Genomic DNA, 17,063 nt, shown 5'->3' with positions numbered 1-17,063 from the left:
ATACGATTGATTGATATTGGGATCGGGGCTGCTTGTCACTCGTCCCTCTCCCGGGAGGTGAACGGGCAGGTAGCCACTTCCCTTCTTTACTGCTCTATCTGAACTCATGGCTGCGAGTCATTTTTCCTATCTGCCGGTCCCAATTAAATTCCTGAAATTTCCAAACGCCCCACTCCCACGTTGCTGTAACTCAATAAAAGACACAGCGATACCCACTGTTGGGTAGGGTACGAGAACCCTGCGGCCGATTTACACCGAGTTAGCCTATTTTGCACCCTACTTGTTGATAACAGTAACGAAGACCGTGAGCCCCCCCCGGCCGTGGGACAACCTGATCACCTTGTAACCTCCTCAGCGCTTAGAACGGTGCTGGGCACATAGTAAGCGCTTAACAAATACCATTATTATTATTATCTGTTGCCAAATTGTACTGTCCAAGCACTTAGCGCAGCGCTCCGCACACAGTCGGCGCTCAATAAACACGACGGGGCGAAGGGAGGTCCGGGAGGCCGCTAGGTCTCGAAGCGGCTGCGGATGAGTTTGAACTTGGACTTGTTGAACTTGGTGATGAGATCCAGCTTGCTGTGGCCCAGAGTCAGCCGCTTCTCCTCCGAGAACTTGTCGTGGGCGGCGTCGCCCGGGCCGCCGGGCTCGTGGCCCTGCCCGGGCCCCGGCCCCGGGGAGGGCTCCCGCTCGGGGCTCGTCTTGCCCCCGCGGGGCCGGTGGTAGTTGGTGATGAGGTCCAGCTTGCTGTGGCCCAGGGTCAGCCGCCTCTCGTCCCCGCCGGGCCTCCCCGGGGAGCCGGGGCCCGCGGCCCCCCCGGACCTGGTGGTACCTAGTGATGAGGTCCAGCTTGCTGTGGCCCAGGGTCAGCCGCCTCTCCGGCTCTCCGAGGGCCGCGTCCCCCCGGCTTGGCGGGGACTCGGGGGGCCCGCCGTGCTCGGTGAGGCAGCCCAGGCCCTCGAGCGGGAGGTGCGAAGCCCGCGGGGGCAGGGGGCCGGGCCCGCCGTCGCGGTTGAGGGCCGGCGAGGACCGGGACCACGGCGAGGCCCCCATCTTCTCCAGGCTGGGCCAGGCCGGGCCGCGGTCGGGGTCGGACAGCCTCCGGAGCAGCGGCGGGCTGCCGGGCCCGCCGAAGCCGACGGCCCCGCGCCGGCTCCGGCCGGGCGACCCCGAGCCCGCCCGCCCGGGCAGCGCCCGGTAGCTGGAGCCGCCGAGGAGGGGCGAGCGCTTGGCGCTGGCGAGGCTGGCGCCGGACGGCGCCGCGGACGGGGGGCTCGGGGCGCCGCCCGGGCCCGGGGGGTCCTCGGGGCTGTAGAAGCCGTCCACCGCCTTGGACTCGGCGTAGAGGCGGCGGAACTCGCGGTCGAAGTCCTCCACCACGCCGCCCCACAGCTGCAGCACCAGGCTGGTGTGGGCCTGACTGCACAGCCACGTGAAGCTGGGCGGCCGGACGGGACCGGCGGGCACAGACAACAGAGAGGAGACGTTGCCGATTTGTACTTAGTACAGTGCTCTGCACATAGTAAGCGCTCAATAAATACGATTGATGATGATGAGACCACAGTCACACCCCCAGTCCTCCTACCCCGGGCCCGAGGCGGGCAGGGAGCGGGCAGCGGGCACCCTCACCCCCGCGCCAGCAATCCTTCCGCTGGCCGGGCCAGTGGGCAAGGCCCAGACTGAGCCCCCTCCTTCCTCTCAATCAATCGTATTTATTGAGCGCTTTTACTGGGTGCAGAGCACTGGACTAAGCGCTTGGGAAGTCCAAGTTGGCAACATCTAGAGACGGTCCCTACCCAACAGCGGGCTCACAGTCTAGAAGGGGGGAGGCAGAGACTATATGTTGCCAATTTGGACTTCCCAAGCGCTTAGTACAGTGCTCTGCACATAGTAAGCGCTCAATAAATACGATTGATGATGATGATGATGATATGAACAAAATAAAATAAATAGAATAGATATGTACAAGTAAAATAAATAGAGTAATCCTTCCCCACAGCACCTGTATATATGTTTGTACGGATTTATTACTCTATCTATTGATTTATTTTACTTGTACATATTTATTCTATTGATTTTACTCTGTTAGTGTGTTTGGTTTTGTTCTCTGTCTCCCCCTTCTAGACTGTGAGCCCACTGTTGGGTAGGGACCATCTCTATACGTTGCCAACTTGGACTTCCCAAGCGCTTAGTACAGTGCTGTGCACAAAGTAAGCGCTCAATAAATACGATTGATTGAATGAATGAATGAAGTCCAAAATCAGCCTTGGCACTCCACCCGGCCCGCAGAGTCCCTGAAGCCTTGGCCTGCCCCCACTCCAAAGTCCCAGAACCCTTCGACTGTCCGCCCCCGTCCAGCCACCCATTCATTCAATCGGATTTATTGAGCGCTTACTGTGTGCAGAGCACTGTACTAAGCACTTAAGAATAACCATGGCATTAGAGAAGCAGCGTGGCTCAGTGGAAAGAGCCCGGGCTTTGGAGTCAGAGGTCAGGGGTTCAAATCCCAGCTCCGCCACTTGTCAGCTGTATGACTTCGGGCAAGTCACTTAACTTCTGTGGGCCTCAGTTCCCTCATCTGGAAAATGGGGATGTTTACCGTGAGCCCCATGTGGGACAACCTGATCACCTTGTAACCTCCCCAGCACTTAGAACAGTGCTTTGCACATAGTAAGCGCTTAATAAATGCCATCATGTTATTATTATTATTATTATTATTTGTTAAGCACACACGATGTACTGGGCGCTGTACTGAGCAACGGGGTGGATACAAGCACATCCAGCCAGGAAGAACCGGAAGCAGTGTGGCCTAGTGGCTACAGCACGGGCCCTGGGGGGCAGAAGGTCATGGGCTCTAAATCCAGTAGCAGCATGGCTCAGTGGAAAGAGCCCGGGCTTTGGAGTCAGAGGTCATGGGTTCAAATCCCGGTTCCGCCACTTAGCTGGGTGACTTTGGGCAAGTCACTTCACTTCTCTGGGCCTCAGTTCCCTCATCTGTCAAATGGGGATGAAGACTGTGAGGCCCCCGTGGAACAACCTGATCACCTTGGAACCTCCCCAGCGCTTAGAACAGTGCTTTGCACATAGTAAGCGCTTAACAAATACCATCATTATTATTATTATTATTATTCTCTGGGCCTCAGTTCCCTCATCTGTAAAAAGGGGATTAAGACTGTGAGCCCCCCATGGGACAACCTGATCGCCTTGTAACCTACCCAGCGCTTAGAACAGTGCTTTGCACGTAGTAAGCGCTTAATAAATGCCATCATTATTATTATTAAGTCCGGCTCTGTCCCGTCTGCTGTGTGACCTAGGGCAAGTCACTTCACTGCTCTGTACCTCAGTTTCCTCATCTGTGAAATGGGGATGGAGACTGTGAGCCCCCCGTGGGACGTGGACTGCGTCCAACCCAATTAGCTTCTATCTGCCCCAGTGCTCAGTGTAATAATAATAATATTCATTCATTCAATTGTATTGAGCGCTTACTGTGTGCAGAGCACTGTACTAAGCGCTTGGGAAGTACAAGCTGGCAACATATAGAGATGGTCCCTACCCAACATGGGCTCACAGCATTTACTAAGCGCTTACTATGTGCAAAGAAAGTTACAAGGTGATCAGGTTGTCCCACGGGGGCTCCCAGTCTTCATCCCCATTTTCCAGATGAGGGAACTGAGGCCCAGAGAAGTGAAGTGACTCGCCCAGAGTCACACAGCTGACAAGCGGCGGAGCCGGGATTTGAACCCACGACCTCTGACTCCAAAGCCCGGGCTCTTTCCCCTGAGCCACGCTGCTTCTCTGCGTCGTGCCCGGCGTGGCTCAGTGGAAAGAGCCCGGGCTTAGGAGTCAGAGGTCGTGGGTTCAAATCCCAGCTCCGCCACTTGTCAGCTGTGTGATTTTGGGCGAGTCACTTCACTTCTCTGGGCCTCAGTTCCCTCATCTGTAAAATGGGGATGAAGACTGTGAGCCCCCCGTGGGACAACCTGATCAGCTTGTATCCCCCCCAGCTCTTAGAACAGTGCTTTGCACATAGTAAGCACTTAACAAATACCATCATCATCATCACCCGGTAAACACTTAATCAGTACCATTAAACTTTGAAAAACAGAACTGGTCTCACGGTCCCCACTTTGGGCCGTCCCCTCCGCCTCCGGCCTCTCTCACCTGTAGCTCCCGGCCACGACCTGCTCACAGTCGATGATGATGAACTTCTCCAGAGCCTGGCCCGTCACCCTGCGGCCCGCCTTGCTGCAGTAGGTGTCCCCACACACGCTCCGCACACGCATGTTCTATGACACAGCCAGGGAAAAGCAGGGTCGGGATGGTAGCAGGGGCAGGCCGGGCTGGGGGGCGGGCCGAGGCGTGTTGGCAGGGGTGATCTAGACTGTAAGCCCGCTGCTGGGTAGGGACCGTCTCTATATGTTGCCAACTTGTACTTCCCAAGCGCTTAGTACAGTGCTCTGCACACAGTAAGCGCTCAATAAATACGATTGAATGAATAATAATAATAATGGTATTTGTTAAGCGCTTACTATGTGCCAAGCACCGTTCTAAGCGCTGGGGAGGTTCCAAGGTGATCAGGTTGTCCCACGGGGGGCTCACGGTCTTCATCCCCATTTTCCAGATGTGGGAACTGAGGCCCAGAGAAGTGAAGCGACTTGCCCAGAGTCAACCAGCTGACAGGTGGCGGGGTCAGGATTGGAACCCATGACCTCGGGCTCCAAAGCCCGGGCTCTTCCCACTGAGCCACGCTGTTTCTGAGAGAAGTGAAGCGACCGGCCCAAAGTCACCCAGCTGACAGGTGGCGGGGTGGGGATTGGAACCCATGACCTCGGACTCCAAAGCCCGGGCTCTTTCCACTGAGCCACGCTGTTTCTCAGAGAAGTGAAGCGACTTGCCCAAAGTCACCCAGCTGACAGGTGGTGGAGTCGGAATTCGAACCCCTGACCTCAGACTCCAAAGCCCGGGCTCTTTCCACTGAGCCACGCTGTTTCTCAGAGAAGTGAAGCGACCGGCCCAAAGTCACCCAGCTGACAGGTGGCGGGGTGGGGATTGGAACCCATGACCTCGGACTCCAAAGCCCGGGCTCTTTCCACTGAGCCACGCTGTTTCTCAGAGAAGTGAAGTGACTGGCCCAAAGTCACCCAGCTGACAGGTGGCGGGGTCGGGATTGGAACCCATGACCTCGGACTCCAAAGCCCGGGCTCTTCCCACCGAGCCACGCTGTTTCTCAGAGAAGTGAAGCGACCGGCCCAAAGTCACCCAGCTGACAGGTGGCGGGGTCGGGATTGGAACCCATGACCTCGGACTCCAAAGCCCGGGCTCTTTCCACTGAGCCACGCTGTTTCTCAGAGAAGTGAAGCGACTGGCCCAAAGTCACCCAGCTGACAGGTGGCGGGGTCGGGATTGGAACCCATGACCTCGGACTCCAATGCCCGGGTTCTTTCCCCTAAAGCCTCGCTGCTTCTCTTTTAGATGGTCTAGATGGAGACGGTCCCTTCCCCAACAACGGGCTCAGGGGTGGCCACCCTCCCACCCCACCCTAAAGGACTGTGCAGGACGCCCCTTTCCCAGCACCCGCCGCGTCTGCCCTTTTTTTGCCCCTCTTGGGTGCCCAAGGACCCATGGGGGCTGCCAGAGAGCGGAATCTGGGGTGGGCCTGGTTTGGAGGGAAGATTTCCCTCCTCCTTCCCGTTTGGCCACCCGTCCCTCCCAGGGCCCGGCCCCTGACCGGCAGGTGGGCACCGCCGACGTCCATCTTGTAGCACGTCTCCAAGAAGTGGCGCAGGTGTTCGTCGCCCAGGATGAGGTAGACGGGCACTGCCCGCCGGACCGAGGCCTCCATCAGGTCGCACAGCAGGTCCATGTCCGTGAAGACGTCCATGACCACGGCGATCACCTGCAGGCCCGGGCCGGAGGCGAGGGGGAAGGCCGTGAGGCCCGGTGAGGGGCGGCCCCAGAGATGGGGGGCCCACCCCATGTGCCTCGGGGAGCCCCCTTCATTCATTCATTCAATCATTCATTCAGTAGGGGGACATCCCTGACTAGATGACTCTGAAACCTCTTAGGAAACGTACCTTAAAGTTTCTCAGAGCAGTCACCATTTTCTTCAAATAATAATAAGACTAATCATGATGGTATTTATTAAGTGCTTACTGTTCTAAGCGTCCTGACTAGACTCTGAAACCTCTTAAGAAACGCACCTTAAAGATTCTCAGAGCAGTCACCATTTTCTTCAAATAATAATAATGATGGTATTTATTAAGCGATTACTATGTGCAAAGCACTGTTCTGAGCATCCTGACTAGACTCTGAAACCTCTTAGGAAACGTACCTTAAAGTTTCTCAGAGCAGTCACCACTTTCTTCAAATAATAATAAGACTAATCATGATGGTATTTATTAAGCGCTTACTATGTGCAAAGCACTGTTCTAAGCGTCCTGACTAGACTCTGAAACCTCTTAGGAAACGTACCTTAAAGTTTCTCAGAGCAGTCACCATTTTCTTCAAATAATACTAATAATGATGGTATTTATTAAGCGCTTACTATGTGCAAAGCACTGTTCTAAGCGTCCTGACTAGACTCTGAAACCTCTTAGGAAACGTACCTTAAAGTTTCTCAGAGCAGTCACCATTTTCTTCAAATAATAATAATACTAATAATGATGGCATTAATTAAGCGCTTACTATGTGCACAGCACTGTTCTAAGCATCCTGAATAGACTCTGAAACCTCTTAGGAAACATACCTTAAAGTTTCTCAGAGCAGTCACCATTTTATTCAAATAATACTAATAATGATGGGCAGTCACCATTTTCTTCAAATAATAATAAGACTAATCATCATGGTATTTACTAAGCGCTTACTATGTGCAAAGTACTGTTCTAAGCATTCTGACTAGACTCTGAAACCTCTTAGGAAACGTACCTTAAACTTTCTCAGAGCAGTCACCATTTTCTTCAAATAATAATAATGATGGTATTTATTAAGCGCTTACTATGTGCAAAGCACTGTTCTAAGCATCCTGACTAGACTCTGAAACCCCTTAGGAAACGTACCTTAAAGTTTCTCAAAGCAGTCACCATTTTCTTCAAATAATAATAATACTAATAATGATGGTATTTATTAAGCGCTTACTATGTGCAAAGCACTGTTCTAAGCATCCTGACTAGACTCTGAAACCTCTTAAGAAACGTACCTTAAAGATTCTCAGAGCAGTCACCATTTCCTTCAAATAATAATAATACTAATCATGATGGTATTTATTAAGCACTTACTATGTGCAAAGCACTGTTCTGAGCATCCTGACTAGACTCTGAAACCTCTTAGGAAACGTACCTTAAAGTTTCTCAGAGCAGTCACCATTTCCTTCAAATAATAATAATAACGATGGTATTTATTAAGTGCTTACTATGTGCAGAGCACTGTTCTAAGCGTCCTGACTAGATGACTCTGAAACCTCTTAGGAAACGTACCTTAAAGTTTCTCAGAGCAGTCACCATTTTCTTCAAATAATAATAATGATGGTATTTATTAAGCGCTTACTATGTGCAGAGCACTGTTCTAAGCGTCCTGACTAGACTCTGAAACCTCTTAAGAAACGTACCTTAAAGATTCTCAGAGCAGTAACCATTTTCTTCAAATAATAATAATACTAATAATGACGGTATTAATTAAGCGCTTACTATGTGCAGAGCACTGTTCTAAGCATCCTGACTAGACTCTGAAACCTCTTAGGAAACGTACCTTAAAGTTTCGCAGAGCAGTCACCATTTTCTTCAAATAATAATAAGACTAATCATCATGGTATTTACTAAGCGCTTACTATGTGCAGAGCACTGTTCTAAGCGTCCTGACTAGACTCTGAAACCTCTTAGGAACGTACCTTAAAGTTTCTCAGAGCAGTCACCATTTTCTTCAAATAATAATAATAACGATGGTATTTATTAAGCACTTACTATGTGCAAAGCACTGTTCTAAGCATCCTGACTAGACTCTGAGACCTCTTAGGAAACGTACCTTAAAGTTTCTCAGAGCAGTCACCATTTTCTTCAAATAATACTAATAATGATGGTATTTATTAAGTGCTTACTATGTGCAGAGCACTGTTCTGAGCATCCTGACTAGACTCTGAAACCTCTTAGGAAACGTACCTTAAAGTTTCTCAGAGAAGTCACCATTTTCTTCAAATAATACTAATAATGATGGTATTTATTAAGCACTTACTATGTGCAGAGCACTGTTCTAAGCGTCCTGACTAGATGACTCTGAAACCTCTTAGGAAACGTACCTTAAAGTTTCTCAGAGCAGTCACCATTTTCTTCAAATAATAATAAGACTAATCATGATGGTATTTATTAAGCGCTTACTGTTCTAAGCGTCCTGACTAGACTCTGAAACCTCTTAGGAAACGTACCTTAAAGTTTCTCAGAGCAGTCACCATTTTCTTCAAATAATAATAATACTAATAATGATGGTATTTATTAAGCGCTTACTAAGTGCAAAGCACTGTTCTAAGCATCCTGACTAGACTTTGAAACCTCTTAGGAAACGTACCTTAAAGTTTCTCAGAGCAGTCACCATTTTCTTCAAATAATACTAATAATGATGGTATTTATTAAGCGCTTACTATGTGCAGAGCACTGTTCTAAGCGTCCTGACTAGATGACCCTGAAACCTCTTAGGAAACGCACCTTAAAGTTTCTCAGAGCAGTCACCATTTTCTTCAAATAATAATAACAATAATAATAATAATGGTATTTGTTAAGCGCTTACTATGTGCAAAGCACTGTTCTAAGCGCTGGGGAGGTGACAAGGTGATCAGGTTGTCCCCCCGGGGGGCTCACAGTTTGAATCCCCATTTTACAGATGAGGGAACTGAGGCCCAGAGAAGTGAAGTGACTTGCCCAAAGTCACCCAGCTGACAGTTGGCGGAGCCGGGATTTGAACCCATGACCTCTGACTCCAAAGCCCGGGCTCTTTCCACTGAGCCACGCTGCTGCTCTCTGAAAATCATCGAAGAAAATGATGTATAAAGTACAGTGACTAACAGAAAACCCACATGATTTTTAGTTCATGATTCCTTTCGGAGAACCACTCAGAATTTCTGAAGGACACTTATTGAGCGCTTACTGTGTGCAATCAATCAATCAATCAATTGTATTTATTGAGCGCCTACTGTGTGCAGAGCACTATACTAAGCGCTTGGGAAGTCCAAGTTGGCAACATATAGAGACAGTCCCTACCCAACAGTGGGCTCACAGTCTAGAAGACTTGCCCAAAGTCACCCAGCTGACAATCGGCAGAGCCGGGATTTGAACCCACGACCTCTGACTCCAAAGGCCGGGCTCTTTCCACTGAGCCACGCTGCTTCTCTATGATGATAGGGTGGGACTGGCAGGGACCCCCGTGGGGAAGCGAGCGGGGGGGGGGCTTCATCCCACCTCCATCCCCTCTCCATCCCCCTCATCTTACCTCCTTCCCTTCCCCACAGAACCTGTATAGATGTATATATGTTTGTACATATTTATTACTCTATTTATTTTGCTTGTACATACCTATTCTATTGATTTTATTTTGTTAGTATGTTTGGTTTTGTTCTCTGTCTCCCCCTTTTAGACGGTGAGCCCACTGTTGGGTAGGGACTGTCTCTCTATGTTGCCAACTTGGACTTTCCAAGCGCTTAGTCCAGTGCTCTGCATACAGGAAGCGCTCAATAAATACGATTGATTGATTGATTGATTGATTGATTGATCCCCTCACCTCCTCCTGGCTCACCTCGCTGATCTCCTAGGCCAAACCAGCCCACAAACATGGCTCCCCTAATGCCAGCCTTCTCACTGTCCCTTCATGTCACCTGTCTGGCCACCCACCTCTCGCCCACGTCCCTCCTCAGAGGCCTTCCTCATTTCCTTTTCTCCCATTCCCTTCATTCAGTCGTATTTAAGAATAATAATAATAATAATAACGATGGCATGTATTAAGCGCTTACTATGTGCAAAGCACTGTTCTAAGCGCTGGGGAGGTTACAAGGTGACCAGGTTGTCCCACGGGGGGCTCAGAGTCTTCATCCCCATTTTACAGATGAGGGAACTGAAGACCAGAGAATAAGAATAATAATAATTGCATTTATTAAGCGCTTACTATGTGCAAAGCACTGTTGTAAGCGCTGGGGAGGTTACAAGGTGACCAGGTTGTCCCACGTGGGGCTCAGAGTCTTCAGCCCCTTTTTACAGATGAGGGAACTGAGGCCCAGAGAATAAGAATAATAATAATTGCATTTATTAAGCGCTTACTATGTGCAAAGCACTGTTCTAAGCGCTGGGGCGGTTACAAGGTGACCAGGTTGTCCCACGTGGGGCTCACAGTCTTCAATCCCATTTTCCAGATGAGGGAACTGAGGCCCAGAGAAGTGAAGTGACTTGCTCAAAGTCACACGGCTGACAAGTGGCAGAGCCGGGATTTGAACCCATGATCACCGACTCCAAAGCCTATGCTCTTTTTCACTGAGCCACGCTGCTTCTCATTATTATTATTATTATTATTATTATTATTATTATTTTATTATTATTCTCATGATTCTATTATTAGCATTGGGAGAGTCCAACACAACAATATAGAATAATGGCAGAGAAGCAGCATGGCTCAGTGGAAAGAGCCCGGGCTTTGGAGTCAGAGGTCATGGGTTCAAATCCCGGCTCCGCCAATTGTCAGCTGTGTGACTTTGGGCAAGTCACTTCACTTCTCTGGGCCTCAGTTACCTCACCTGTAAAATGGGGATTAAGACTGTGAGCCCCCCGTGGGACAACCTGATCACCTTGTAATCTCCCCAGTGCTTAGAACAGTGTGTTGCACATAGTAAGCGCTTAATAAATGCAATTATTATTATTATTATTCTCTGGGCCTCAGTTCTCTCATCTGGAAAATGGGGATTAAGACTGTGAGCCCGCCGTGGGACAACCTGATCACCTTATAAACCTCCCCAGCGCTTGGAACAGTGCTTTGCACATAGTAAGCGCTTAATAAATGCAATTATTATTATTATTCTCTGGGCCTCAGTTCCTTCATCTGTAAAATGGGGATGAAGACTGTGAGCCCCCCGTGGGACGACCTGATCACCTTGTAAACCTCCCCAGCGCTTGGAACAGTGCTTTGCACATAGTAAGTACTTAATAAATGCTATCATTATTATTATTATTAAGCGCTTACTATGTGCCAAGTGAGCCCACTGGTGGGTAGGGACCGTCTCTAGATGTTGCCAACTTGGACTTCCCAGGCTCTTAGTCCATTCATTCATTCATTCATTCATTCAATCGTATTTATTGAGCGCTTACTGTGTGCAGAGCACTGTACTAAGCGCTTGGGAAGTACAAGTTGGCAACATGTAGAGACGGTCCCTACCTAACAATCAATCAATCAATCAATCAATTGTATTTATTGAGCGCTTACTGTGTGTAGGGCACTGTACTAAGCGCTTGGGAAGTCCAAGTTGGCAACATAGAGAGACAGTCCCTACCCCACAGTGGGCTCACAGTCTAAAAGGGGGAGACAGAGCTTAGAACAGTGCCTTGCACATAGTAAGCGCTTAATAAATGCTATCATTATTATTATTATAACCAAACATACTAACAAAATAAAATAAACAGAATAGATATGTACAGGTAGAATAGATATGTACAGGTGGGCAAGATTGTTTCAAATATGGTGTAGGCAAAATCAGAACACACTCAAGCGCTTAGTACAGTGCTCAAGCGCTTAGTACAGTGCTCTGCACATAGTAAGCGCTCAATAAATACGATTGATGATGAACACACGCTATGTTCCAAAAGTCCCATTTCCTACATGAGGTATGACTGAAATTGGAAGAGGATTCAAAATGCAACAGTCCAGTGCTCTGCACACGGTAAGCGCTCAATAAATCATCATCAATCATATTTATTGAGCGCTTACTGTGTGCAGAGCACTGGACTAAGCGCTTGGGAAGTCCAAGTTGGCAACATATAGAGACGGTCCCTACCCAACAGTGGGCTCACGGTCTAAAAGGGGGGAGACAGAGAACAAAACCAAACATACTAACAAAATAAAATAAATAGAATAGATATGTACAAGTAAAATAAATAAACAGAGTAATAAATCTGTACAAACATATATCCATATATACAGGTGCTGTGGGGAAGGGAAGGAGGTAAGATGGGGGGATGGAGAGGGGAGAGAGGGGGAGAGGAAGGAGGGGGCTCAGTCTGGGAAAGCCTCCTGGAGGAGGTGATAAATACGATTGAATGAGTGAATGCACAGAGGGGGCGCTCAGTAAAGTCCAGGGGGGACTAGTGGGACACCTCGGGGCCGGAGGAGGAAGCGGGAGAGATCAAAGGAGGCCTGGGACTCGTAATAATAACCCGAATAACCACCCCAATAACCCGCTCCTGATGCTAATCGTCGCCCGGGGCTAGTGGTGGCCCCGCCCTGTGTGCTCATTCATTCAGTCAATCGTATTTATTGAGCGCTTACTGTGTGCACAGCACTGTACTGAGCGCTTGGGAAGTCCAAGTTGGCAACATACCCAGCAGTGGGCTCACGGTCTAGAAAAGCGGGATCACATTCCGGGCCAGGGGGAGACAGATGGGGTGGGGGGGACCGTCTAAGAGCCCGGGCTTTGGAGTCAGAGGTCAAGGGTTCAAATCCCGGCTCTGCCAATTGTCAGCTGTGTGACTTTGGGCAAGTCACTTCACTTCTCTGGGCCTCAGCGACCTCATCTGTAAAATGGGGATGAAGACTGGGAGCCCCCAGTGGGGCAACCTGATCGCCTTGTAACCTCCCCAGCGCTTAGAACAGTGCTTTGCACAGAGTACGCGCTTAATAAATGCCATTATAAAAAAAAAAAACCTTGGACTTCCCAAGCGCTTAGTACAGTGCTCTGCACACAGTAAGCGCCCAATAAATACGATTGAATGAATGAATGCCCTCCCTCCCCACATCCGCCAAGCTGGCTCTCTTCCTCCCTTCCAAGCCCTACTGAGAGCTCACCTCCTCCGGGAGGCCTTCCCGGACTGAACCCCCTTTACCCTCTCCTCCCCTCCATCCCCCCGGCCCAACCTCCTTCCCCTCCCCACAGCCCCTGGATAGATGTTTGTACAGATTGATTACTCTTATTTCACTTATTCAGAGAAGCAGCGTGGCTCAGTGGAAAGAGCACAGGCTTTGGAGTCAGCGGTCGTGGGTTCAAATCCCGGCTCCGCCACTTGTCAGCTGTGTGACCTTGGGCAAGTCACTTAACTTCTCTGGGCCTCATCTGTAAAATGGGGGTTGACTGTGAGCCCCCCGTGGGCCAACCTGATCACCTTGTATCCCCCAGCGCTTAGAACAGTGCTTTGCACATAGTAAGCGCTTAATAAATGCTGTTATTATTATTGTTCTTCTCTATTTGCATTTTACAGATGAGGGAACTGAGGCCCAGAGAAGTGAAGTGACCGGCCCAAAGTCACACAGCTGGCAATTGGCGGAGCTGGGATTTGAACTCATGACCTCTGACTCCAAAGCCCGGGCTCTTTCTACTGAGCCACACTACCCCTGTTCTTAGAGCAGTGCTTGACACATAGTAAGCGCTTAACAGAGCAGTGCTTGACACATAGTAAGCACTTAACAGATACCTTTATTATTATTATTATTATTATTATTATTATTATTATTACTACTACTTCTACAACCGAAGAATTAGCAGATATGTTCCCTGCCATGTCTTACTTCACGAGAAGACTGTTCCTCCGGTCCGGTCCAGGATAAGATATAAGAATCTTTGGGCGGGAAACAGCAAGGGGGTGGTTTACACCCTGAAGTTCATTCATTCAGTTTATTTATTTTACTTGTACATATCTATTCTATTTATTTTATTTCATTAATACGTTTTGTTTTATCTGTCTCCCCCTTCTAGACTGTGAGCCCGCTGTTGGGTAGGGACCAACTCTCTATGTTGCCAACGTCATTCATTCATTCATTCAACTGCATTTATTGAGCTCGTATCGTGTGCACAGCACTGTACTAAGCGCTTGGGAAGGACAATTTTGCAACATATAGAGACGGTCCCTACCCAACAACAGGCTCACAGTCCAGAAGGGGGAAATAGACAACAAAACAAAACACTTGGACAGGTGTCAAGTCGTTAGAACAAATAGAATTACATCTAAATGCCCATCATTAACAAAATAAATAGAATAGTAAATATGTACAAGTAAACTAGAGTAATATATCTCTACAAACATATTGTACTTCCCAAGCGCTTAGTACGGTGCTCTGCACACAGTAAGCGCTCAATAAATACGATTGATTGATTGATTGATTGGTAATGGTGTGCATGAGAAGCAGCGTGGCTCAGTGGGAAGAGCCCGGGCTTTGCAGTCAGAGGTCATGGGTTCAAACCCCGGCTCCGCCAACTGTCGGCTGTGGGACTTTGGGCAAGTCACTTAACTTCTCTGTGCCTCAGTGACCTCATCTGGAAAATGGGGATTAAAACTGTGAGCCCCCCGAGGGACAACCTGATCATCTTGTAAACTCCCCAGTGCTTAGAATGGTGAGTTGTGCACCTGTATATATGTATATATGTTTGTACGGATTTATCACTCTATTTATTTATTTATTTATTTTACTTGTACATATCATCAATCGTATTTATTGAGCGCTTACTGTGTGCAGAGCACTGTACTAAGCGCTTGGGAAGTCCAAGTTGGCAACATACAGAGACAGTCCCTACCCAACAGTGGGCTCCCAGTCTAAAAGGGGAAGACAGAGAACAAACACATCTATTCTATTTATTTTATTTTGTTAATATGTTTGGTTTTGTTGTCTGCCTCCCCCTTCTAGACTGTGAGCCCGCTGTTGGGTAGGGACCGTCTCTATGTGTTGCCAACTTGGACTTCCCAAGAGCTTAGTACGGTGCTCTGCACACAGTAAGCGCTCAATAAATACGATTGATTGATTGACTGTACAAAGTAAGCGCTTAACAAATGCCATCATTATTATTATGATATTGCTTCAATTCTATTTGTTCTGACGGCTTTGACAGCCGTCTACAGGTTTTGCTGTCCGTCTCCAGCTTCTAGACCGTGAGCCCGTTGTCGGGCAGGGACCGTCTCTATATGTTGCCAACTTGGACTTCCCAAGCGCTTAGTCCAGTGCTCGGCACACAGTAAGCGCTCAATAAAGCGCTCAATACGAGAAGCAGCGTGGCTCGGTGGAAAGAGCCCGGGCTTTGAAGTCAGAGGTCATGGGTTCAAATCCCGGCTCTGCCACTTGTCAGCTGTGTGACTTTGGGCAAGTCACTTAACTTCTCTGGACCTCAGTTCCCTCATCTGTAAAATGGGGATTAAGACTGTGAGCCCCCAGTGGGACAACCTGATCACCTTGTAATCTCCCCAGTGCTTAGAACAGTGCTTTGCACAGAGTAAGCGCTTAATAAATGCTATCATTATTATTATTATTATTATTAATAAAGATGATTAAATGAATGACAGAAGAGGGGCCCAGCCTGCCGGTCGCCGTCCCCGGGGCCCGCCTTACCGTGCGGGCCTGGCTGATGAGGAAGCGCAGGAGGTCCTTGATGCTCCCGGCCCGGTCCCGCTGGAAATGGACCACGGCCTGCGTGGGGCCGAAGCCCGTGGCCGCCGGCACGTCCGGCCAGCCCAGGTCCAGGTCGGGGGGCTCGGCGTCGGACGCGGCCGGGAAGTAGGTGCCCGAGGTGGCGTCCGACGGGACGGGCGGGTGGCCGTCGGGCCCGGGGGGCTCGTTGCCCGGCGGGGGCTCGGGGGTCCCGCCCCGGGCCCGGCGGCTCAGGTAGTCGACGTCGAGGGCGGACAGGAAGGGCAGCTCCCGCTCCTCGGCCACCACGTGCAGGTAGGCCGCCTCGCCGCGCTCCAGCAGGGCGTCCGCCGCCAACCGGGCCGTCTCGCTGTGCCGAAGCACCAGGGGCGAGGCGGGCAAGGCCTCCCGCCACCGCGGGCGCTTCAGCTCCTCCACGCGGCCCCGCAGCGGGCCCACCCCCCCGGCCCGGCCCCCGGGGCCCGCCGCCCGGTAGCCGAACATGCGGGCGGCGGTGAGGGCCCGTCGAGGTCCGGGTTCGGCTACTGCCCTCCGTGCCCGCCGGTCGGCCGTGTGGGGCGGCCCGCCCGCCGCCCTAAGTGGGTGCGGGCTCCACTCCCTCGCCCCCGGCCCCGGACGGGCGAGGACCTGTCGGATCACCTCGGCCTGTTGGGACTCACCCAGCCCCGCGGGGGTAGGGAGGGGAGGAAGGGGGCACCCCACCTCCCTCCTCCTCTCCCTCCGCCCCCCGACGGGGCCCGGCACCCCCCGCCCTGCCCACCCCCTCCCCGTACCCCCAGACTTGGCTGGGTGCTGGAAACGAGGCAGGGCCCGGCGCTCCGCAGACACGCCTGGCACACACGGGGCACACGCACTAAGCGCTTAGTACAGTGCTCTGCACACAGTAAGCGCTCAATAAATACGATTGATGACGTACGGGGCACACGCACAGAGCCGAGACACTCCCAAGCAGGCACTAGCTCGGCCTCAAACACACAAACACACGATTGCACCGTCCCTTGTGGGCATGAAGTACACACAATTGCTCCCCCAACGAGCCAGTGCCCAGTCCAGGACAAAAGTTCCTGTAATCAATCAATCGTATTTATTGAGCACTTCCTGTGTGCAGAGCACTGTACTAAGCGCTTGAAGAACAAGTTGGACAACCTGAGTCCATGAATGCTCCTCAAATACTCCCTCTTTCTGCCCTCTCTCTCTCCCCCTCAGAGATCACCCTCTACCTCTCTGTCCATGACTCTCCCTTCGAGTGACCTGGTACGGACCATCCAACACCCCTGATTCTCCCCTCTTCATCCCTAACTCCCCCGATTTATTTATTTTACTTGTACATATCTATTCTATTTATTTTATTTTGTTAGGATGTTTGGTTTTGTTCTCCGTCTCCCCCTTTTAGACTGTGAGCCCGTTGTTGGGTAGGGACTGTCTCTACATGTTGCCAACTTGGACTTCCCAAGCGCTTAGTCCAGTGCTCTGCA

The 17,063-nt window shown here is 50.4% G+C and overlaps 1 protein-coding gene across 1 annotated transcript; it reads right to left on the bottom strand.

Annotated features, from left to right (window-relative positions):
• Positions 1 to 441: 441 nt before the first annotated feature.
• On the bottom strand, positions 442 to 16,071 carry FAM83C (family with sequence similarity 83 member C). The gene is given in 5 exon segments (XM_038750089.1): positions 442 to 783; positions 785 to 1,441; positions 4,165 to 4,289; positions 5,732 to 5,899; positions 15,550 to 16,071. Coding segments are annotated over 5 exon segments (1,743 nt in total). The 3' UTR covers positions 442 to 512.
• Positions 16,072 to 17,063: the final 992 nt, after the last annotated feature.

This window comes from Tachyglossus aculeatus, chromosome 8 (assembly GCF_015852505.1).
Source record: "Tachyglossus aculeatus isolate mTacAcu1 chromosome 8, mTacAcu1.pri, whole genome shotgun sequence".
NCBI lineage: Eukaryota > Metazoa > Chordata > Mammalia > Monotremata > Tachyglossidae > Tachyglossus > Tachyglossus aculeatus.
This window is presented reverse-complemented; position numbering and strand designations above follow the sequence as displayed.